Here is a 24,670-nt window from a genome sequence, read left to right on the forward strand (position 1 = left end):
CTCACCTGCCAGGCGGAGTTGTCGTACCAATAAGGTCGCAGGTTCAAACCCCACCACCGCCGCGAAAAATTTTTTAAAAAAAAATTTTTATTCTCTATTGTCTTCTGGCACTTTTCTATTCACTTCATATCTTGTTGTTAGCGCATAATTGAGTCCTTGGAAAAGGCTCTTTAATCACATTATCTCACCGTACTCAGGTGTAAAACGAGTACCTAGCCGTTAACAGCGTTGTCTCAGTCGGAAAATAATAAAACTGAGAAATGGTATATACCGCCTCATACATATTTGAGTAAGTCTTTTCCTTCATTTTTTTTTCCCTCTTTCTTTTGTTTTTACAAATATATCTAGCGTGTTTTAAGTCATTTTCCTCCTGATTCTGGCACCACCTTATACTGTAAGCATGTCACGCCACTGAGCCTAGCTGGCTTATAACGCCTCAATCGGCTGTTTCCGTTCCACCCTGCTGTCAGGCTGTTTGTTTGTTTTAAGGGTTTTACGGCGCTTGCAACACATTTAGGTGATATCAGCGCCAGTAAAAAGGAAGAAAATGGGATAGTAAAAGTTCTAGAATTACAATTAAAGCGCCCAAGAAAAAGAAAGGCATAGGGGAACTGGGAACAAATAGGGATCAGATGTATATTCCAAGAGCATACCACCAATGTACTTAGTTTGAGATCACCAAAAAGTCTCATCCGGACACAAGCACAGAATCCAACAAAGAGGAACACACCCAAATGCTTACATTATACATTCAAAATAACAAATATAATAATACATAACAGAGAGATGATTTACAAGGAAAAAAATATCATCTCCCAAAACAATAACTATGCATTTGACTGTTATCCTCCCAGCTAGGACTCCGGCCAGGGCCAGGACAAAACCAAGTAATCTCATTCCAAGACAAAGACAGAAAGCATGTTGGAAAATAGATAAAAGGGGATAGAAGACACAGTATGTACTCCCCCCCCCCCCCCCCCCTGCCCACTATGGGAGGTCAGGAACCCCACCCTGCTGTCAGGCTGGTGTTCTCGTCGGCCCCCAAGTTACAGCAACCTGCAGCATTTCTTTCTCTTTCAACATGTAAATTATATTGCTGCTCGAAGCTTGAAGAAATAAATAACAAATAACAATGTGAAATAGAATGTAAGCTTCAATTTAATATACGAAAACAGATAAAATGGACGTTTCGGGACGAATGAAACACTACAGACGAATAAGATAATGTCTTTGTTTTATAAAGGGGAAACCCGAAATTTCCATTTTATGTTTTCGTATAATTAAATCAACCCTTACATTCTATTTCACACTGTTATTTCTTTGTTTCAACAGTACGCCGCCAGATAGTTTTGTGACTATTATCCATTCACCTCGATAAAACTTGTTTTGTTTTTAAGGGTTTTACGGCGCTTGCAACACATTTAGGTCATATTATCAGCGCCAGTACAAAGTAGGAAAGTGGGATAGTAAAAAGTTCTGGAATTAAAATTAAAGCACCCAAGATAAAGTAACACAAAGGGGAACTGGGAACAAATAAGGATCAGATGTAGATTCCAAGAGCATACCACCAATGTAACAACAAGATATGAAGTGAATAGAAAAGTGCCAGAAGACAATAGAGAATAAAAATTTTTTCGCGGCGGTGGTGGGGTTTGAACCTGCGACCTTATTGGTACGACAACTCCGCCTGGCAGGTGAGAGCGTGGCTCTACCGTGTGAGCTATCCACGAACACAAAAATATTCGTTTCAAACTCAAAGTCATTACTAGATCCCTCTCTCACCCACTTCTTGAGACCGCCGATTCGTTCGTACACCACCATCGCGAATAATTTTGACCAGCAGTTAAGCTTAATAGCCAATATTCTCAACACAAACATATAACATAGAAACGATTGAGACATTGAGTATGCTCCGGTGTATGGGGTGAATTTTTAATTCAGAAAAGTGAGTGGAGCAGGCACTTATGTTGGTAACAACAAGATATGAAGTGAATAGAAAAGTGCCAGAAGACAATAGAGAATAAAAATTTTACCAATGTACTTAGTTTGAGATCATCTATAAGTCTCAACCGGACACAAGCACAAGACCCAACAAAGGGGAAACCACTCAAATGCTTAAACTATCCATTCAAAGCGATAAAACTCAATAGACACCCCAACATTTCGTAATTTTGACAATGATTACCATTTTCCGCATCAATAACACTCCGACAAACAGAGGAGTCGCTTAAGATAAAATCTCACTTGAAATAAAATTTTCTTCTAGTCCAGTTTTACCGCTGACGCCCCAACCCTCATTAAGGTCATATCAGCCCCGGTAAAAAGGGAGAGAACGGTATAGTAAAAAGTTCTAGAATTACTATTAAAGAACCCAAGAAAAAGTAAGACAAAGGGGAATTGGTTCAAATAGGAAACAGATGTAGATTCCAGGAGCACACTATCAAAGTGTACTGAGTTTGAGATCACCTAAAAGTCTCACCCAGTCACAAGCACAGGATACCAATAAGAGGAACACACTCAAATGTTTACAATTCATATGTAAAACTAAAACAATACATTCAAAACAGAGAGATGATTTACAAGAAAAAAAAATATCATCTCCCAAAACCCTAACTATAAATGTGACTGTTTCCCTCCCAGATAGTGTATCCGGCCAGGGCCAAGACAAAACCAAGTAATCTCATCCCAAGAGAAAGACAGAAAGCATGTTGGAAAACAGCTATAAGGGGATAGAAGACAGAGAGAGTAATTGCCTCCCTGCCCTCTATGGGAGGTCAGGAACCCCACCCAGCCTGCTCACTATGGGAGGCCAGTAACCCCGCCCAGCCTGCCCACTATGGGAGGCCAGGAACCCCACCCAGCCTGCCCACTATGGGAGGCCAGGAACCCCACCCAGCCTGCCCACTATGGGAGGCCAGGAACCCCACCCAGATAGCAACCTAGTAAAAGACCCCATCCAGCAAATTGGGAGGGGGGGGGGGGGTTAAAGAACGAATGATCAAAACAGTTTTTAAAAATTGGCTTTTATTTGATATAAACAACATACAAATTAAATATGCTTTAAAAAATCATGGTCATCATTGTAGCGTAAATCAATAAATCAATCTTGATGATAATTATAGGACCATATGGATTGTTTATCGGGTGAAATGTACCCATACGTACACCATAATAACACTCTCTCTCACTCTCTCTCTCTCTCTCTCTCTCTCTTCTCTCTCTCTTCTCTCTCTCTCTCTCTCTCTCTCTCTCTCTCTCTCTCTCTCTCTCTCTCTCCCCCTCTCTTCTCTTCTCTTTTCTTCTCTCTCACTCTTCTCTTCTCTCCTCTCTCACTTTTTTTCTCTCCTCTCTCACTTTTTTTCTCTCTCTGTCTCTCTATCGCCGAAAAAAAAATATACCAAAAAAAAAAAAAAAACAACATAATAATATTACCCAAAAAAAAAAAAAAAATAAAATAAAAATAAAAAAAAAATAAAAATAAAAAAACGTCGGATCTAAACTTTAACACGCGGGGCCTCTAGGACATTATTCAAACTTCCTCAGCCTATGCCTAATATTATATTCAATTAACTCAAGATTTTCAATGTCTTCACTATAGTATTTAACCTTCCATTAACTTTGTATAATTATTATTTATAAAATGTTCTGTTACAAAGAATGTCTGTGGGAAATAAGGCTAAGCAGCTGGTTTGTTTGTTTGCTTGCCTCGTTTGTCTTATTTTCGTTTCATTTTCGTTTCATTTTTGGTTTGTTTTTTGTTTTTGTTCTGTTATTTTTATTTTTGTTTGTTTTTGTTTTTCAGGGTTTTACGGCACTTGCAACACATTAAGGTCATATCAGCGCCAGTAAAAAGGAAGAAAATGGGATAGTAAAAAGGTCTAGAATTAGAATAAAGCATCCAAGAAAAGGGAAGACAAAGGGAATTGGTTCAAATAAGAAACGGGTGTAGATTCCAAAAGCACTCAATCAAAGTACTTAGTTTGAGATCACTAAAAGTCTCACCCAGATACAAGCACAGCTCCCCGCTAAGATGAACACACTCAAATGTTTTACAAATCATATATAATATAAAGGAAGCATAATACAGTGAATAACAGAGAGATGATTTACAATGAAAAAAATATCATCTCCCAAAACTAACAATACATTCGACTGTTTCCCTCTCAGCCAGGGCATCTGGCCAGGACCAGGACAAAACCAAGTAATCTCATTCCAAGACAAAGACAGAAAGCATGTTGGAAAACAGATATAAGGGGATAGAAGGCACAGTAAGTACCCCTCCCTGCCCACTATGGGAGGCCAGGAACCCCACCCAGATAGCAACCTAGTAAAAGACCCCATCCAGCAAATTGGGAGGGGGGGGGGGGGGGGGTTAAAGAACGAATGATCAAAACAGTTTTTTAAAAATTGGCTTTTATTTGATATAAACAACATACAAATTAAATATGCTTTAAAAAATCATGGTCATCATTGTAGCGTAAATCAATAAATCAATCTTGATGATAATTATAGGACCATATGGATTGTTTATCGGGTGAAATGTACCCATACGTACACCATAATAACACTCTCTCTCTCACTCTCTCTCTCTCTCTCTCTCTCTCTCTCTCTCTCTCTTCTTCTCTCTCTCTCTCCTCTCTCTCTCTCTCTCTCTCTCTCTCCTCTCTCTCCTCTCCCCCTCTCTTCTCTTCTCTTTTCTTCTCTCTCACTCTTCTCTTCTCTCCTCTCTCACTTTTTTTCTCTCCTCTCTCACTTTTTTTCTCTCTCTGTCTCTCTATCGCCGAAAAAAAAAATATGACCAAAAAAAAAAAAAACAACATAATAATATTACCCAAAAAAAAAAAAAAATAAAATAAAAATAAAAAAAAAAAAAAAATAAAAAACGTCGGATCTAAACTTTAACACGCGGGCCTCTAGGACATTATTCAAACTTCCTCAGCCTATGCCTAATATTATATTCAATTAACTCAAGATTTTCAATGTCTTCACTATAGTATTTAACCTTCCATTAACTTTGTATAATTATTATTTTATAAAATGTTCTGTTACAAAGAATGTCTGTGGGAAATAAGGCTAAGCAGCTGGTTTGTTTGTTTGCTTGCCTCGTTTGTCTTATTTTCGTTTCATTTTCGTTTCATTTTTGGTTTGTTTTTTGTTTTTGTTCTGTTATTTTTATTTTTGTTTGTTTTTGTTTTTCAGGGTTTTACGGCACTTGCAACACATTAAGGTCATATCAGCGCCAGTAAAAAGGAAGAAAATGGGATAGTAAAAAGGTCTAGAATTAGAATAAAGCATCCAAGAAAAGGGAAGACAAAGGGGAATTGGTTCAAATAAGAAACGGGTGTAGATTCCAAAAGCACTCAATCAAAGTACTTAGTTTGAGATCACTAAAAGTCTCACCCAGATACAAGCACAGCTCCCGCTAAGATGAACACACTCAAATGTTTTACAAATCATATATAATATAAAGGAAGCATAATACAGTGAATAACAGAGAGATGATTTACAATGAAAAAAATATCATCTCCCAAAACTAACAATACATTCGACTGTTTCCCTCTCAGCCAGGGCATCTGGCCAGGACCAGGACAAAACCAAGTAATCTCATTCCAAGACAAAGACAGAAAGCATGTTGGAAAACAGATATAAGGGGATAGAAGACACAGTAAGTACCCCTCCCTGCCCACTATGGGAGGTCAGGAACCCCACCCAGATTTTTATTTTTCACAGTAAAGGTGTTTTAACAGAGAGTTTGAAAGAAGAAAATATTTTGTAAATTGTCATCAATTGAAAGCCCCCCCCCCCCCCCCAACAATATAACTTAAAAGGAAATTTTGTTTGTTCGTTTATTTAGTTTTTTGTTTGTTTTTGGTGTTTGTTTGTTTTTTGTTGTATGTGTGTGAAAGGGTGGGGATTATGCAATATAAACCTCCTTTAAAAAATAACAAAAAAAAACATGAAGTGACCATTACAAAGAATAAGTAAAAATGTAGACGCAATGGTCTAATTATAATGTTTGTACATTACTTATTAAAGTTAAATTGGTAAGTACATGTTGCTCTCTCTCTCTCTCTCTCTCTCTCTCTCTCTCTCTCTCTCTCTCTCTCTCTCTCTCTCTCTCTCTCTCTCTCTCTCTCTCTCTCTCTCTCTCTCTCTTTTCTCTATCTCTCTGCACACACATACATACAGGCAAACGCATACGCGTACACACAAACACACACCATTCCTTCAGCCCGTCTCTATCATCTTCTCTTCTCGTATTGTAATGATCATAATGATATGTGGTACATGGTTTGCTTTGATATGCACACTGCTAAACAAATCATATTATAATATTATAAACAATTGACACAGGGCGATGGCGGTGACGATGACGATGATGATGATGATGATGATGATGATGATGATGATGATGATGATGATGATGATGATGATGATGATGATGAACGATGATAAGATCTTTTGTATCAGCTGTGTGATTGCATGTGGGACATTTAAATAAAATATGATATAAAACTTAATTATAAAATATAACTTAATTTAACAGTACATGGTGTCTAAAAAATACAGCAAGCACCCTATTGTTATGAATAGAATATTATTAATTTGTACAGATAAAGCAAATCGGAATAGATGGAGGCTATTCAGTATGAGAGAGAGAGAGAGAGAGAGAGAGAGAGAGAGAGAGAGAGAGAGAGAGAGAGAGTGAGAGAGAAAAAATAAGATACCCTAAGACTTGTGAAGCATCAACTTCAATCCAAAATCTGTCCCCCAGGACGTGGCTTCAAAAAAGAGAGGGGGAGGGGGGGGGGGGGGTGGGGGGCAATATGTGACAGATAGTCTGAAAACTTCTGATATATACCGGCATAACACCGTTTGAAAGGATACGGACGTCAAATTTACAATGCCAAGTCGTGGGAGAACGAATTATATATAAATATAATGATTCCTTTGTGAATCTCCCAAACCTTCTCGCACTTTGGTTCTCATCCTTATTTCCATGTCTACCCCACGGATACAACACATATCATGAACCTCCCAAACATAGTCACACTTTCCATCTTGCCTATATTTCTATATATGTCTACCCCACGGATACAACAAATATCATGAACCTCCCAAACATTGTCACACTTTTCCATCTCGCCTATATTTCTATATATGTCTACCCCACGGATACAACAAATATCATGAACCTCCCAAACATTGTCACACTTTTCCATCTTGCCTATATTTCTATATATGTCTACCCCCCGGATACAACAAATATCATGAACCTCCCAAACATTGTCACTTTTCCATCTTGCCTATATTTCTATATATGTCTACCCCACGGATACAACACATATCATGAACCTCCCAAACATAGTCACACTTTCCATCTTGCCTATATTTCTATATATGTCTACCCCACGGATTCAACAAATATCATGAACCTCCCAAACATTGTCACACTTTTCCATCTTGCCTATATTTCTATATATGTCTACCCCACGGATACAACACACATCATGAACCTCCCAAACATAGTTACACTTTCCTTGTTGCCTTTATTTCTATATATGTCTACCCCACGGATACAACCTAGGACATAAAACGATAATTGAATGAGAAGGCGTCAATTCCAGCAAAGATTCAATCAAGGCTCCCAATCCAATTCGTCATTGATAGACATCTGACCTGGAACTGGCAACCGACAAAATTGTCTGAACATTTTTCAGGGTTAAACACCTATTTTAAGCAAGATATGCTTAAATGAAATGCAAAAATGATGATGATGATGATGATGATGATAATGATGATGATGATGATGATGATGATGATGATGATGATAATGATGATGATGATGATGATGATGATGATGATGATGATGATGATGATGATGTTTGTTTGTGTGTTTGTTTTTAAGGGCTTTAAGGCGCTTGCAACACATTAAGGTCATATCAGCGCCAGTAAAAACGGAAGAAAATGGGATAGTAAAAAGTTCTAGAATTACAATTAAAGCACCCAAGAAAAGGGGAATTGGTACAAATAGGAAACAGATGTAGATTCCAAGAGCACAGTTTGAGATCACCTAAAAGTTTCACCCAGACACCAGCATAAGATCCCACTAAGAGGAATAAACTCAAACATTTACAAATCATATGTTAAAATTAAAAAAAAATAACAATACAAAACAGAGAGATGATTTACAAGGAAAAAAACATCATCTCCCAAAACTATAACTATACATTCAACTTGTTTCCTTTTCAGCCAGGGATTCCGGCCAGGGTCGGGCCAAAACTAAGTAATCTCATTCCAAAACAAAGACAGAAAGCAATCTGGAAAACAGATATAAGGGGATAGAAGACACAGTAACTGCCTCCCTGTCCAATATGGAGGGTCATGTTTTTGTTTTTTTTTTATTTTAAGGGTTTTACGGCGCTTGCAACACATTAAGGTCGTATCAGCGCCAGTAAAAAGGAAAAATGGGATAGTAAAAAGTTCTAGAATTACAATTAAAGCAAAAAAGAAAAGGTGAGACAAAGGGGAATTTATGGAGGGTCAGGAACCCCACCCAATTGATGATGATGATGATGATGATGATGATGAAATGAGTTTAAAATATTGTGGCAATATTGTTGGAAATCCGACAAGTGGTCTGATGCGGACATTCTCTACAGGTCTGAAGAAATGTACATAAAACGTCATCAAAAAGGGGACTTTGGGTCAAGCAATAATCGTGTGTAAATCACTCAAATTGGATGTAAACAGTGTGTGTAAAGACACATTTAAAAAAAATAAGAATTGAAAAAAAAAAAAAATAATTAAAAAACAAGAAAAGGTGATAAAGTCATGAAGGCTGCCTTAAGCTGTTGTCATCATGAAAAATGAGAGAAGTACGCGAGTCTGATTTCCGTTCATAAACTTACAAATCAAAAACACTGAAAAAGATCGACACATAAAATGGACACACGTTATCGTTAATGGGAGCATGATGACCTCCTTTCATGAAAATCAAAATCTAAATATAGAATCTTCTTTTACTCACTTTGAACATTTCAAAAATCAAGAGTTCAAATATTTTAATTCAATCTTTTTATTCTTTTATTATTTAAAAAAAAATTAACCTCAGGAATGAGAGGCATCCAACGTTTGCCGTCATTTGTGCTTATTTACTTTTACCTTTCTCTGATCTATTAATCTGTTGGGTTTTTGTTTTTGTTTTTTATTTTTTTGTTTTTTTGTTGGGGTTTTTTTGTTTTTGTTTTTTTATCAATCTTTTGTTTTTCTCAAATATATTCCAATTTCAAAAAAAAATATTTCCACAAAATAATCAAAGTGTTAAAAATACATATTTGTTTCAAGCCAAAGTGCCAGATTTATTATCTCGATTTAAAATGTTTATGAAGAATTGAAAAAAGTATTGTTAACTTGGAATTAGAACTTAGCCCACCCCATGTCCTAAAAACACATGGAGCTGTTATGGAGTTACACTCGTCTGTGGTGATCTGCTTCCTTCACTTTCTCCCACGACAAATCCCCATGCATGAAAGTTGGTCAAAATTCCATTTCTTACGAAAACTACTAATAATTTCAACAAACAAACTATCCTCTTAAAGTTTGATTAAAATATTTTAGGCATTTTTGGGTCTTAAAAAGATTTTTTTTAAATGCTCACATTAAATGGATTAAATATGTATTAAAGTGTCCAGCCGTTTTAGTCACATGGCTTTTAGGTTCAGAACTGTTTTTTTTTTTTTTTTTTAAGGGTTTTACGGCGCTTGCAACACATTTAGGTTATATCAGCGCCAGTAAAAAGGAAGAAAATGGCATAGTAAAAAGTTCTAGAATTACAATAAAGCATCCAAGAAAAGGGAAGACAAAGGGGAATTGGTTCAAATAAGAAACAGATGTAGATTCCAAAAGCACACTATCAAAGTACTTAGTTTGAGATCACCTAAAAGTATCATCCAGACACAAGCACAGGTCCCCGTTAAGAGGAACACACTCAAATGTTTTACAAATCATATATAATATAAAGAAAGCATAATACAGTGCATAACAGAGAGATGATTTACAATGAAAAAAATATCATCTCCCAAAACTAACTATACATTCGACTGTTTCCCTCTCAGCCAGGGGACCTGGTCAGGACCAGGACAAAACCAAGTAATCTCATTCCAAGAAAAAGACAGAAAGCATGTTGGAAAACAGATATAAGGCGATAGAAGACACAGTTTGTACCCCCCTGCCCACTATGGGAGGTCAGGAACCCCGCCCAGTTAAAAAGTGACGTTACCAGGATTCGAACCCACAACGTCGATTATGGTCAAACTTCCAGGGCAGACGACTAAACCATTCGGCCATGACACCCACGGGTTCAGAACGAAAAACCTCATTCATTAATCTATTGTCAAACAGCATTTATAACTCTTTTGTTAAATGTCATTACAGAGAGTTAAACTTGCATACTATGTAATTAAGTATACCGCAAATATCGCATGAAAACCTAAAAATATAAAATATAAAGATAACGTTGGTGTTGACCAAATGCTAAAGGATTTCTACAAAATTAATGCTTTTATTAATTAGCTCTCCATGCAACATTTAAGTAATTTAGGGGCAGCGTGGCTCAGTGGTACGGTCTTTGCTTCCTACCCGAAAGGTACCGAGTTCAATCACCCGCCGCTGCGTTGTGTGGCCTTGAGCAAGTCACCTCGCCCTAGCTCACTTTGCGGCGCTGCTCTGCGGCAGACGCCTGCCTGGGTTATTCCAGTCTTCCCTTGGAATAGACCCTAAAGACAAATTTCCCCTTGGGGATGAATAAAGGGAATTTTATTTATTGATTTTTTTTTTAATGTTTGAGTCATGACACATAGAGTAAACAAATACTTGAAATACAAAAGGCTATTACGTTACGTTGGTTGGTAACTGGAGGAACATATTACAGATTTCAATGGTTTGCACGCATTGTCCTGTCCATTAATACAGGCAGACAGATAGGACGGGACTAACATTCAAACAAACACTTTGAAGGAAAAAAAATAATAATAAAGGTACTCTACGCAAGATTTTTTAAATCATGGAAGTTAAAAAAATCATGACAACATGAACTTCTTTCAATTAAAAAAAATACAGCAAAAACAAATAATAAAATAATTAAATAAAAAATCACACTTGACAACAACAGAAACCCCAACAAAAACACACACACAAAAAAAAAAAAAAAATATATAAAAAAGCAAAACTGGGAGACATTTGATGATGGTGGCTGCCTAAAACTGTAATGTTGTTTGTGATGGTAGTCACAGCAGTAAATGTAAAATCAACTTAATATTATATATATCCATTTACAGTCACACCTTCCACCCATAACCGGACACTAGAAGTAGATCTCTCCACTCTCCTGTTTTAAGACTAAGTATCATTCATTTCCCTTGTTCTATTATTATTAATTTTGTTAACGACTCAGGAAAGGTTTCATCCATTGTCACACATATTTCAGCAAACCATATCATAGTGTGTGGCTATGTGGCCTTGTTGTATGACACTCGCTTTCGGATTGGAAGGTCCTGGGTTCGAGCCTCGCTCGGCGCATAGTTGAGTCCTCGGAAAAGGCTCTTTACTCCCCATTATCTCCCATTCTCTCACCGTACTCCGGTGTAAAATGAGTACCTGGCCGTCAACAGCGTTGTCCTTGTTGAAAAAAAAATTGTTATATCGGAAAACAGGCGTCATGTCTCGTCCTACATGTAACATGTTGCTGTTGGTCAGGGACCCTTTGTAAAGCGCTTTGAGCACGTTCAGTCGATATTGCGCTGTATAAAAGCTCCATTAAAAATATATATATATATTTATAGTGTGTATGTGGTTCACTAAATCCTTTAAAACATTCTTCTTTTTCTAAAAATTCAATATCATTTAATATTAGAAAATGATTTAGTGTCGATGTAAAGCACCACGAGCCTCTTAGTTCTTTGCAATATTCAAAATGTTACAAATAAAATGGATTTTGAAGGAAAACTAAAAGGAAAAAAAAAAAATAGCAACTGGCTTCACAAAAGGCAACATCGAAATCACGAATTGAAGATGAAGTATCTGTACAGCTATAAAACTTTCCTCCATCTCTGTCATCCAACTAATTATAATGTCAACATGGAAAATAATAATAATGATGATGATGATAATAATAATAATAATAATAATAATAATAATAATAATAATAATAATAATAATAATAATAATAATAATAATAATAATAATGTCATTATCATCAACATTATTATTATTATTATCATTATTATTATTATTATTATTATTATTATTATTATTATTATTATTATTATTATTATTATTATTATTATTATTATTATTATTATTATTATTATTATTATTATTATCATCATTATTAATATTATTATTATTATTTTCATTTTCATCAGATTACATCCACCCAAGAACGTATCTATAAAAACCCAAAACATTACACCAATCTTTACAAGTAAAAATAAAACAACAACAAAAACAAAACAAAAAAAAAACAAAAAAAAAAGATAGTTACATATCAACTTCTGCATTAAACCCGAATTACAACAACATGGTAAGTAAATGATTTTCTAAAGAAAAATAAAACATAATTAAACAACTCTCATGTGATCAATAATGAGATAATATCTAGACCAAATCACCAAATCTAACTTCTACTTCCAGGGATGAAAATCATTTCCAAAATTAAAAACCTTACAGTTCACAGTATACAGTTGACATATATTTCAGAGCGAAGACTTCTCTTGACAGCCTATATAACTATATAAAGACTTTTTATTTTCAATTTCAGCTCAAAAAACATTCTGTGAATAAATCAAAGTATATTAGAAGATTAAATGGATATCATAATCTTCAAAAACAAAGAATTGTTTTGCTCCTATATATCTAGGCTGATATTACAGCTAAGCCAATACAATGAAGAATATCTCGCAAGGTAAAGTGTCTTTCTGCTTACAAAATTGAGAGAACAACCTGACCACTTTAATCCTAGAGAGCCATTACTTATTGGAATCGCCGAGTTTATCCCAGTTTTCATAATGTGAACCGACTATATAGCAATTGCTTGTCTCTCCACCAGATCTATCAGAACCAGCTACCCAATCACAGCTGGGTGGACAGGGGAAAAGAGGGGTCGGAAAAAATCTCAACTGCACCTATGACTAGGATTGATCTGGTCCCTTTGTGTGTGGAACGAATGCTCTACCAACTGAGATCTCAGGAATCCCCTACCCTACAGGTTCATTTCCATAGATTTATTGTGAAAGAGCATCTCAATGTCCAAACAGATAAGCTCGGTGTCAGGTTTTTCAGTGGTGAATATTTACACCTCAGTTTTTGGAAAATATCAAAATAATGTTTTTCTTTATATGGAATAAAAAATAAAGCTAAATAAAATGTTCTCACAACCTTCATGTAAAAAGAAGAAAAAAATCCATTGAAACAACCCAGGATTTGGCATTTGTCTTATTTCACAACCAAATTACTAAATTACTGTGGGAAATCTCAGCCTTTTCTTTTTTTTTATTTACTTAATCCTTTCGAGTTTATAATTAAGTTTAATTTAACAAGAAAAATAACTGAAAATGTTCCATATCTACAAATAGACAAATTAGGGAGCCAGCATCTGTGCCTGGTAATTCTTTGTGTATGTGTGTGGGTGTGTGTGTGTTGGGAGGAGGAGGAGGGGAAAGAGAGAGAGAGAGAGAGAGAGAGAGAGAGAGAGAGAGAGAGAGAGAGAGAGAGAGAGAGAGAGAGAGAGAGAAGGGGGGGGGAGAGAGAGACAGAAACAAAGACATACAGAGAGAAAAGGAGAGAGAGAATTGGAAGCAGCTTTACCCTCATTAATAACTTACAAAGCAAATACATTACAGGACAATTAATTATAACTTCAAAAGTTTCTTTTTAAAGCCACTTTTTATAAACTAAAAAAAATGTAACTAACACTGTATCAAGTTTTTTTTTTTTTAAAATTTAAGTTACTTAAATACCAGTGATGATGTGAAGTGTAAGCTCTAATTTCCTGACAAAGACAATTTGTGACAAATCGTTTTTAAGGGGTTATATGTCAGGAGAGAGAGAGAGGGGGGGGGGGGGGGGGGGGAGGGAGAGAGAGAGAATTTGGTTCTTACATTAAATTTGTAGCCTCACTTATGACACACATTTTATGTTTTATTTTTCATTTTATTTTTATACACGGACAGAGAGGCTCTATGAGAGACTGCATTCTAGTTTACCATGACTATGACTATGGTGTAAAAATAAATATCAACTTCATTGAATCAAATGAGTTTTGTTTCTTAAATTATTTCCAAATCATTTATCTTCCATGATTTCAGGGAGGTCGCATTCAATTTTATCATTGTTATTTCTCGTTTCTTTGTTTTAAAAATACGTTTTCATGCTTCATCTCAGACATCAACATTTTCACCATACAGACAGTCAGTATTCGTCATGATTTGCTGTTTACTGATTTATCTTTATATCTGTTACATGGTTGAGACACTTTGATTAAATAATCTATTTTTACATACAAATTAATAAAATTATATTAAATTATCTACAAATTTAAATATTATATTACATCTCTACATGAAATCAAAACAATATAAGATTAAGCCTTAAAAAACACATCTTGAAGCATACACAAAATGAAGTTTGTTATTTCCGCAGTTGAGGTCGTGTTCGACAACTATAAATATAGATCATGATTCCTTTGTTTGGTATGAGAGATTTGATGGCACTTGCAACATTTCTAGTTTATTTCAGCACCAGAAGAAAAAAATAGAAATGACAGAGAAAGTCATCTAAAGTTTTGTTTAAAAAGTACTGAACAAAAATGAATATTGCTGTTTCTAAAAAAAGAACAATGTACTTTGGACGGAATGTTCCGGGCTCAAAACCCCTCTTCTGGGTTGAAGAAGTGTTTTGAGCCAGAGACGTTCTGGGTTCAGTATTTGTTTGTTTTTGGGGGGTTTTTTTTATGAAGCTGTTATATCCAGTTTTTATATGAATGAGAGAGGAAGGAAAAGACTGCTATCATCTCACATTCAACTTGAGTATTTTATATTGTATATATATTGTCTACTATGTTGATAAAGGGGAACTCCGAAATGTTCACATCATTTGTCTTTGTTAACTAACTTGGAGGGATTTTGGGGGGGGGGGGGGGGGGGGGCTTATTCATGTTTTCTTTTTCTCTGAACCTCTAAGCAGTAACTTTGCAAAGATAAAAGAGATAAAATGATGGGGGGGAGTTGAAATATGATTTTGTCGGTATAATAATGACGATAAGTCTTCTTTCTTTCTAGAACAATTACAGGCAGGTTTGAGAAGAATAATGAGGAGATAGAAACAGTGACAGCAAGTGGCTACCAACATCATCAAACAACCCAGCACCCACTGCCACGTCTTTTGTGTATGATTAAAGATTACCTCATCCAACACGTTATGTCAAAAATATTCAGATTTTAACTTTAACGCAATCCTCCAGTAAAAATCTCATGTGAAATTGAAATAAAAATTACAATAAATACCATAATCACATCCATCACCCTCAACTCCCAGCCCTCCCTCAAACAAAAAAAAAAAAAAGAATAAAAAATTATAAATATTTCATGTAAATTTAAAACATAAAAAAGTATGAAATTAAAAATACAACCTTGTGATAATCCATATACATAATAATAATAATAATAATAATAATAATAATAATAATAATAATAATAATAATAATAATAATAATAATAATAATAATAATAATAATAATAATAATAATAATAATAAAAATAATAATAATAATAATAATAATGGTGGGGTATAAATTTCACTTCGTACAACTTAACATACCAACATTGAAAAACTTCAGACCTTTGGAAAAAAAAAGTTATGTCAAGTGCCATAAAATAAGGATGGTTTCAGCAAAAATATAAGATTGAAAAGCCAAAACCTGTGTTGTTTTGATCGCTTGAATCACTCTCTATCATTGAAGATAAAGATGGTAACATGGAAATAGCAATGCTTCAGCTTTTCAAAATGTGACCCATTGCCTCAAATCGGTATTATGATGGAGTGATCTATATGTGAAAAATTAAATTTATTGCCAACAATATGAAGCCTGGGTTCGAGCTTATTTGTTTTATATTGAGGACTTGGACACAATTTCTGATACTGTAGCGTTACCTGGGCCGCTTTCTTGAAAGAGTTGCAATTAGTGCACCCCATTTTTTTTCTTCTCCAAAATCTAACAATATTTAGTAATTTGATGTTTTCACTTCATTTTAATATTTTGAAGAGAAATAAAAAAATTTTTTTTTTTGATGCACTAATCTTTTTCAAGAAAACTGGCCCAAGCAAACTCTGGGGGCCCACGTTACTCTATATATTACGGCAGTGCAGTAAACTAACAATTTGTATTTCTCATTATTTTAAAGCGAAATTCACATTTCCAAACTTGGTCAACCCATCATAATACCAGATTTGAGACGTGGATTACAAATGATTTGTATAGGGGCAGAAAAAATTGACCAAAGACAATTCATTCAGTATGAATTGCCTGTACTGTATTTAATGAAAATGTTGCTGCTTAAAGCTCGAAGGAACAAATGATAAGTATTGAATTATAAGCTTCAATTTATTAGACGAAGACATATATTGTCATTACCTTAACAACGCCACTATCATAATAATATTATCTCATTCGTCTGTAGTGTTTCATGTTTCATTCATCTTGTTTTGTTGATAAAGGGGAAACCCGAAACGTCCACAGTATCTGTCTTTGTCTAATAAATTCAAGCTTACAATTCAATACTTATCATTATTTTTTTTGTACTGTATGTAATGCACATGATCTATTTACCAACATCCTTCATACAAACACAAACACTACATAATATAACCACGCACAACTCAGCACATTCACAACAAAAGCTTAACTTACTTCTACCACTACCATTGTTACATGTTTAAGTCGATTGTACAGATAAAAGCATTATATATATATATATATATATATATATATATATATATATATATATATATATATATATATATATATATATTATATATATATATATATATATATATATATATATATATATATATATATATATTATATAACGATATATGTACATAATATTATTAATATATCCATGTCCATCCATTTGATTTTGAATGTAGAAGTTGAAGAACGTACGTACGTATTGAAAAATCCATTTGGGGTGAAAACGTCAGTCTGAGTTTGAATGTATCAAGATGTCTCTATGTGGCTGGTCTTTGTAGGCACGTTATCATCACCTATTCATTCTATACTATACCTAATTCTTATTATTCTTTTCTTTTTCTTTCTTTCTTTCTTTTTTTATTTTTTTTTTGGTCTAATTCATAACTCTTAATTCATTTTTTTTTAAACTGGTCCCAAAGAGCCAAAAATGGAAAAAGGGAATTGCTTCCTACTCTTTGGATAGAACACTTGTCTACCTCAAAGTACTTTTGTCCCAAGTTTAACTGACCTAGTTACCCGAGCATTGCAAGGTGTACAGGGGGACAAAGGGGGGGGGGGGAATCAGAACAATATCTGGGGTCAAGGCTATGCACTCTGTACAATTGGGTTACAAGGTAAACCGAGACCAACCTTACCACTGCGGAGGCTAATCTTGAATTATTTTGTAATTTTCATTTCTCTGCAAACACAGTGGTAAAAAAAAAAAAAAAAAAAAAAAAAAGAAAGAAAGAAAAGAAGAAAGAAAAATTACCAATAGATAATTGCCGGATTAAACTTCAATAGAGACATCTTAATACATTCAAACAGGACTTATACCACCCGACCACAGCACAAGCAATGCAATCACTTTTTCAACAATCCATTTTGATTCAACTGTTGTGTTTATACCAATCACTTAAATCAATTTTCTTTTTCTCCGCATTGAGGTCAACATACAATATTTTCTTACAACACTTCTTATTCCTGAGCTCTTCCAGAACAAAGGTTGATTGGACCAAAAAAAAATTTTAAAAAAGGTGTGTGAATGAGGATTTTGGCTACAGTTCATGTTACATGTATTAATGTGATCAGGCTCTATGACAAAAGACTTGAAAATGACATGCGTCACAACCGGCCAAAATGAGCACAAAATCAGTTTATTTGTCGAACACACAACTAACTGCTGGATCACTCATTCTAGTAGATAATTACAATTATGAGCACAAAATCCACACCATCAAACACCACTTCATAATATCCAATAACATGATGTTTCATTTGTTGATTATCTCCTTTTTCATTAACCTTTCGCCAATCAGAAATGAAATTTATTTGTAGCCCCAGTTCCCAATCTTCAATAGTAGGACAACTGAGGTGATAGGTGAAGGTGGTGTTCCGTTGTTGTTGTTGTTTTTTTCTTTTCTTTCTTGATCGTCCACATAAAAGTGTTGGAAATCAAAATTGTTTTAAAAATTCAAAGAGTGACAGAACCACTCATAATGATCACATAAAAAATGTCCCTCTTGTTTTCAAGCCAGATGTCACGACACAACATGATTTTTTTAAAAAAGAAAATGGATTCATCCTTGAATATCAAATTTTAAAAGAATGACTTCTTGCACCATTCACACCAGTGTAATCCATTTGTGATGAATGCATCTTTTAAAATCCATGAAATCTGCTTTGACTGATTTTGTGCATGAATCCATCCATCCAATTACTGAACATGCTAACCAGCCAATATATTTATATCCTTCATTTTTTTCACATTAAAAAAAAAATTAAACACTAAAATAGTATTGAATGATAAATCTCATCATTTCCATTTTGAATACGCACATCATTTCAATCACACTGACGTTTCAGAATTGAGTCGGAGAACGAACCGATTTGATTTCGGGTGGAGCATTTCCTCCGTCAGACTGAAGTGAGGCAATTTGATAACGGAGCACAGCAATGAAACTGGTCCCTTCTTCAGCTGAAACAAAACCCCGTGGTCCAGTTCCCTGGTGAGCAACTGTTCACATACGACCACCCAGCGTTCCGTTGATTTGACCTCATTCTCGTTGCCGCAGATAACGGTTCCCTGAGACAGATATTTAGACAGGAAGGTACGTGGAGAGGCATCATGCGATATACAGATAGCCAAGTGAGTGAGCACTGAATCCATGGTGTAGCGTGGCTGTTGTCGTGTGATACGCAGGAATTTTTGCAAGGGTCTGGCGAGCGATGGGAACACTGCCGCTGCTGCTTCCATTGGATCCATCGGGTTAGGGGAGCCTGGAAGAAAAAAAAATTGTGAATTCAATTTTGAGGTTTGTTTCTGTTTGTTTTTTTTGTTTTTGAGGGGATGGTGGGGGGGGGGGGGGGTTTGATTGATTGAGTTGATTCCCTTTTTCCAAAAAATTTTATTGTATGGGTTGCATGTAATCTATCATTAAAAGCAACTTGCTAAAAAAATATATATCAATTTGGGCATAGTTCAGCATCTGAAGGACTACTTATTATAAGAGCACATTTCCTGTACCTTGTTCCTCATGAGATCGTTTGATGTGAGTGAAAGCCTCTTCTGTAGCCACCATCAATCTGGCACGTCTCTTTCGCACACGACGTTCATATTCTTGCTCGTCATAGAATCTGAGGATCACATTCAAATTCAGATGTAGAATGTGAAAAAAAAAGTTAGTTGAGCCTAAACCAGAATTCCGAAAGATTCTGTATTAGGGATGAGTAGGCCATCCCAAAAATTTTGAAAAGTCATAATATATGTGTCGGCGCATGACAAAATCAGTCGGAAGGTGAAAATTTTGGATTTGCATTTTAAAAAAATTTCTGAAAGAATTTGCTCCTCACACTGCATGGAATCAGTGATATTTCAGTTGGAACTCCCAAGGGACCAATAACCCTCCCTGCTAGCTACCTGCGTGAGGTCATTGGAGTTCAACTGGTATCAGGCAGTGCCGTGTCCAATGGGGGCAATTATGGATATTTATGGTCTTATAATATGTCTGTATAGCGGGGAAAACAATAACAGACTCTTTCACTTCATTATTTTGATTTTAAAAATCAGTTGTCTTTCTAAACATCAGTGAAAATTTGACATCCTTGTGGTTAATAGTTTTCTTTAAATATCACAAAATGGGGATCGAATTTTAAGTGCTTGTAAATTATGGTGCACTTAAATAAAAAATTTGTTATTCAAAACTCAGCGGCAGTATCTCAAAAATTTTAATAAATATCAAAAGTACATATATGCATCTATGTTCCTGTATTATTATCATATTGGCAGTTGATTTTCTTGATTTATTCTTGGTTTTGTTAGTGCTGTATATTTTTTATACCATTCCCGTTCCTCTCAAACAGTTGTGTTGGTCATAACAGTAAACTGATATCATTTATGTCTTTATGTGGTAAAATAACTCATAAAGCTCATATTTTATTGACCAGTAAAAACTAAAAACCAATATTGTGTATGATTTCAATATCTCAATTTACTATCAATCTGCCTATAAAATATGACCTCTTTACAAGAAAAAAATCAATCACCCAACAAGGTTACTGGACATGCTACAAATATTGCAGTAACAATCAACAATTACAACTAACACTAAGCACTGGTACTGTTAAATTAAATGATTTGCTTAAACAGACAGACATAGTAGAGTATGTGGACAAAAGAGGATTCAAAACTATGAGGGCATATAGTTTATTCCAAGTAGCAACCTGTTTCTCCTTTTTGACCAACTACATTCAAAACGAACACACTGTCCATACAGGTTATATAGAATCATCTCCTTTCCTTCAAAAATACACACTTTGTCATTGTCTTATAAAGTCATCTGACATACCATTGAACTCCAGTAAGTCAAATTTAGAGATAAAACAACTGAATAACAACCAGAGTCAAATCAGTATAACACCACAGGCATACCACAGCAAGATCATTTAATTTATGGGAAATCACTGCCATATATATCTGGACGCTTCAGTCTATAAAAAAGTTAACACATTCACTTGTGCACAAAAGGAGAACTTGAACTTACATTATGTTACTTATTCAACATGCAAAAATACCAGTAATTGAGATGGATTTCAATGACCCTAAACATTGACTTCTATATGACACAATAAAGTCGGTATTTCCTGAGACAACCACACAAAAGTAATATACATCTTCAAACAATAATGCCTCACATTCATAAAAAATATAATTTTGACTTGAATCGTAAGGGATTTAAGTATAGAAAAATGCCATCAAGCCATTAAATAGTTGGCTTTCAAATGTGCCCAAAACTACATAATATTTAAATCAGTTAAATGCTTAAAAAATAAGATTAATAATATATACGTATAATGGTTTATATTTAATTCCTAAACTGATATTTGGACATAATTCATGGCATGGAAGACTGTGGGAGAGAAAATGAAGATCTTACCAAGTCATGCCAAATAAGAAATTTACAATAAAAAATTCATATCTTTTAAGGTTTTACTGCCCGGACGACAAAACTTGGCATGTGTCAAGATCATCAATTTTACTTTATAATAATGCTTGTTTCAATCATTTTCTGCCGCTGGGAATTAAATTATTGATTTGCAAATTACAACAAATTTATTTCATTGATAGCTCAAAAACCACTAAATTGACACCTCTCTTATGAGCAGCCTTAAGAGGATACATTATTATCAACCATGGCATATGATGAAAGAAACCATTGCTTTGCTTGTGGTGAGGGAACAATTTTCATATTCATGTTAGCAACTGAGCAATATCATGAAATATTGCAGCAATTAATTACCATCAGTGGCATCACAGATTTCCCCTGACCGCTACCTGTTCCACCCATGGGCTGACCCCACTAATGGGGTTAAGTTGACCTAGCACTGAAATACCACTCAGAGGGGAAAATGCCACGAGGTGCTCAGAGCATTTTAATCTTTATTTAAAGTAAATCGGGTGATTTTTGAATTAATGTAATCTATTTTGATGCCTTGTTAATACTATTTCTGTTTTAATGTGTTGATGCAAGGCTATAGAAATATGCTTATCATTATCATTATTTTTAGTTTCTGTAACACATAGACACACACACACACACACACACACACATACAAAAAAAAAAACACACACACGCACGCACACACACACATACACACACACACACATATACAAAAAAAACACACCTGTCATTGTGTCCCGTCTCTCTGCGTCTAGCGGCTGCAGCTGCAAATATAGCCCGAGATCGTGCCTGATTCATCTGCTGGTTGTTAGGGGCATTGCCGTCAATGTCATAGACCTTGAAGGCTGTACTGGACTGTTTGCTGTGTTTCTTGGTCACATTCTCTAGGTATGGGTTATACATCTGGACCAGGGTCAAAGGATCAATAGACTGCGTTATTACACGTGTGAAGACTCGTGGAGTTTTTTACATTACAACTATTTATTCTCAAAAGGGTTGAACCAAAAAATGAACAAAAATGAATTGCATTTTTAATAAAGGATGAAGTATGTAACAAGGAATAAGTTGGGTGAAAATCCTTCATCAGCCAATGGTGAAATCAGCAATTATAACTGTCATACACTATGATATCTGAAAACCTGTATATATTAACTGATTAAATCAGTACAACTAGATATAAGAGAGAGCGAGAGATAGCGTGAAACCAGCATTTAATTGTCATTCGGTTTTGCTCCTTTGCTGAAAAAAAAATCATATCTACAATCTTAACTATATACCTACTCAACTGGATGTGGAAAGTCAAGACTTTCCAATAAAGGGCTGATGACATCCTAACTGTGCACACAACACGGTATCAATCCCGTTGGAATAATGAAGTAAAGAAAACTGGAGCCAAGACGACCTCAATAAATGAATTATATTTTAAGTTTAAAAAAAACAACAATACAAAACTTAACCTCCTCACTGAGAGCATCTGTTTTGACTGAAATTTAATAAGCTTGAAATTCAATGTTAAGAAACAGGTTTTCCTAAACATCATAAGGTTTTGAGATGACTGGTTACAAATATTGTTCTTGGTAACAGAATGAGGTTTTCACAAGTACTTTCTGCAATTATTTCACCTATTGTCTATTCAAGGTTGACCTTATATATTGCTGTATTATATATATAAATATATTGTACCAGAACTAGATTGAGCGTGTCCTTGTCCTAATTCAACTTGTTTTTTTGTTTTTTTGGTTCAACCCTTTGCCACTTTTCACCTCCAAGCAATTTAGTAGTATAATATTTAGCTTTACAAGGGGTACCCTGACCAACAGCAACACATAACACATAGAACGAGACACGATGCCGTGTTAGGCGATATTAAACATTTTTTCCGAAAAAGACAACGCTGTTAACGGCCAGGTACTTATTTTACATCTGAGTACGGTGAGAGAATGTGAGTAAAGGGCCTCTTCCAAAGCCTCAAACTATTCACCGAGTGAGGTTCGAACCCAGGACCTTCCGATCCGGAAGCGAGTGTCATAACACAAGACCACATAGCCGAAAAACATTTCACACTTGAAATTTGTTCAAAATAAATACACACACAAAAAAAAATAAAATAAGAAACCAAATAAAAAATAAAAATGTAAAAAAACATTTCCCTTTATTCATCCTTGAGGAGAATTTTTACTGAGTTTGTTCCGAGGAAAAAATGGAATATCCCACACGTCAGTCGTAGTGCAGTGCTGCAAACTGGGAAATTTTGTATCTTCTGGGTACATAACAATGACCACACTGCTATACCCACCACACACAGTGGTAGAAAACCACAAGATTTATAGCTGGATTGACGTTTTCTATAAAAAAAAATTTTTTTTAATCTGGGAAAATCCTATAAAAACAGGGGTTGGCAGGTCTGAAAAAACTCTTTGTTTATACGACTCACCTCAAAATCACAGTAATAATGCTCTAAGACATGAACGGCAGCCCTCTGTATACTGAGTAGTCCAACCGTGTAGACTTTGGCCTCTCCGTCTGGCGACCGAACCACGCGGATGGCAAACTGGGGCTGGAGCTGTCGGATCTCTAGCAGGATGATGGCCACGTAGTGGATGAACAGCAGGCTGTCCACCAGAGATAAGGCAAACTTGACGATACCCTGGAGAAACATAGGACAGTTTTAAAGACAATTACTGAGTAGTCTAACCGTGTAGACTTGGTCTCTCCGTCTGGAGACAGCAGGCTGTCCACCAGAGATAAGACAAACTTGACGATACCCTGGAGAAACATTTAGAGTTTTTAAAATATAAAATAAAATGAATATAAACATAGGACAGTTTTAAGGACAAGCACTGAGTAGTCTAACCGTGTAGACTTTGGTCTCTCCGTCTGGAGACAGCAGGCTGTCCACCAGAGATAAGGCAAACTTGACGGTACCCTGGAGAAACATTTGGAGTTTGTTTTTTTTTAAATATAAAATAAAATGAATATATAAACATAGGACAGTTCTAAGGACAATTACTGAGTAGTCTAACCGTGTAGACTTTGGTCTCTCCGTCTGGAGACAGCAGGCTGTCCATCAGAGATAAGGCAAACTTGACTATACCCTGGAGAAACATTTACAGTTTTTAAAAAATATAAAATATAATGAATATAAACATAGGACAGTTTTAAGGACAAGTACTGAGTAGTCTAACTGTGTAGACTTTGGTCT

At 35.1% G+C, this 24,670-nt stretch overlaps 1 protein-coding gene across 2 annotated transcripts in view; it reads right to left on the reverse strand.

Annotated features, from left to right (window-relative positions):
• Positions 1-17,876: 17,876 nt before the first annotated feature.
• The window catches only part of LOC144959784 (vang-like protein 2-B), a 60,995-nt gene continuing 54,201 nt past the window's right edge, over positions 17,877-24,670 (reverse strand). Inside the window, exons 8-11 of one of the 2 annotated variants that reach the window (XM_078892529.1) lie at positions 23,903-24,115; positions 22,193-22,371; positions 19,536-19,645; positions 17,877-19,288 (exon numbers count right to left, since the gene is read on the reverse strand). In XM_078892529.1, the coding sequence (XP_078748655.1) occupies positions 18,858-19,288; positions 19,536-19,645; positions 22,193-22,371; positions 23,903-24,115 (933 nt within the window). In that variant the 3' untranslated portion in view covers positions 17,877-18,857. Of the gene's footprint in view, positions 19,289-19,535; positions 19,646-22,192; positions 22,399-23,902; positions 24,116-24,670 lie in introns of both variants that reach the window. The other variant, XM_078892528.1, reaches the window with a different exon arrangement.

The sequence above is a fragment of the Berghia stephanieae genome, chromosome 14, assembly GCF_034508935.2.
Source record: "Berghia stephanieae isolate SIO BIC M18660-M18661 chromosome 14, UCSD_Bste_1.3, whole genome shotgun sequence".
NCBI classification, from domain to species: Eukaryota; Metazoa; Mollusca; class Gastropoda; order Nudibranchia; family Aeolidiidae; genus Berghia; species Berghia stephanieae.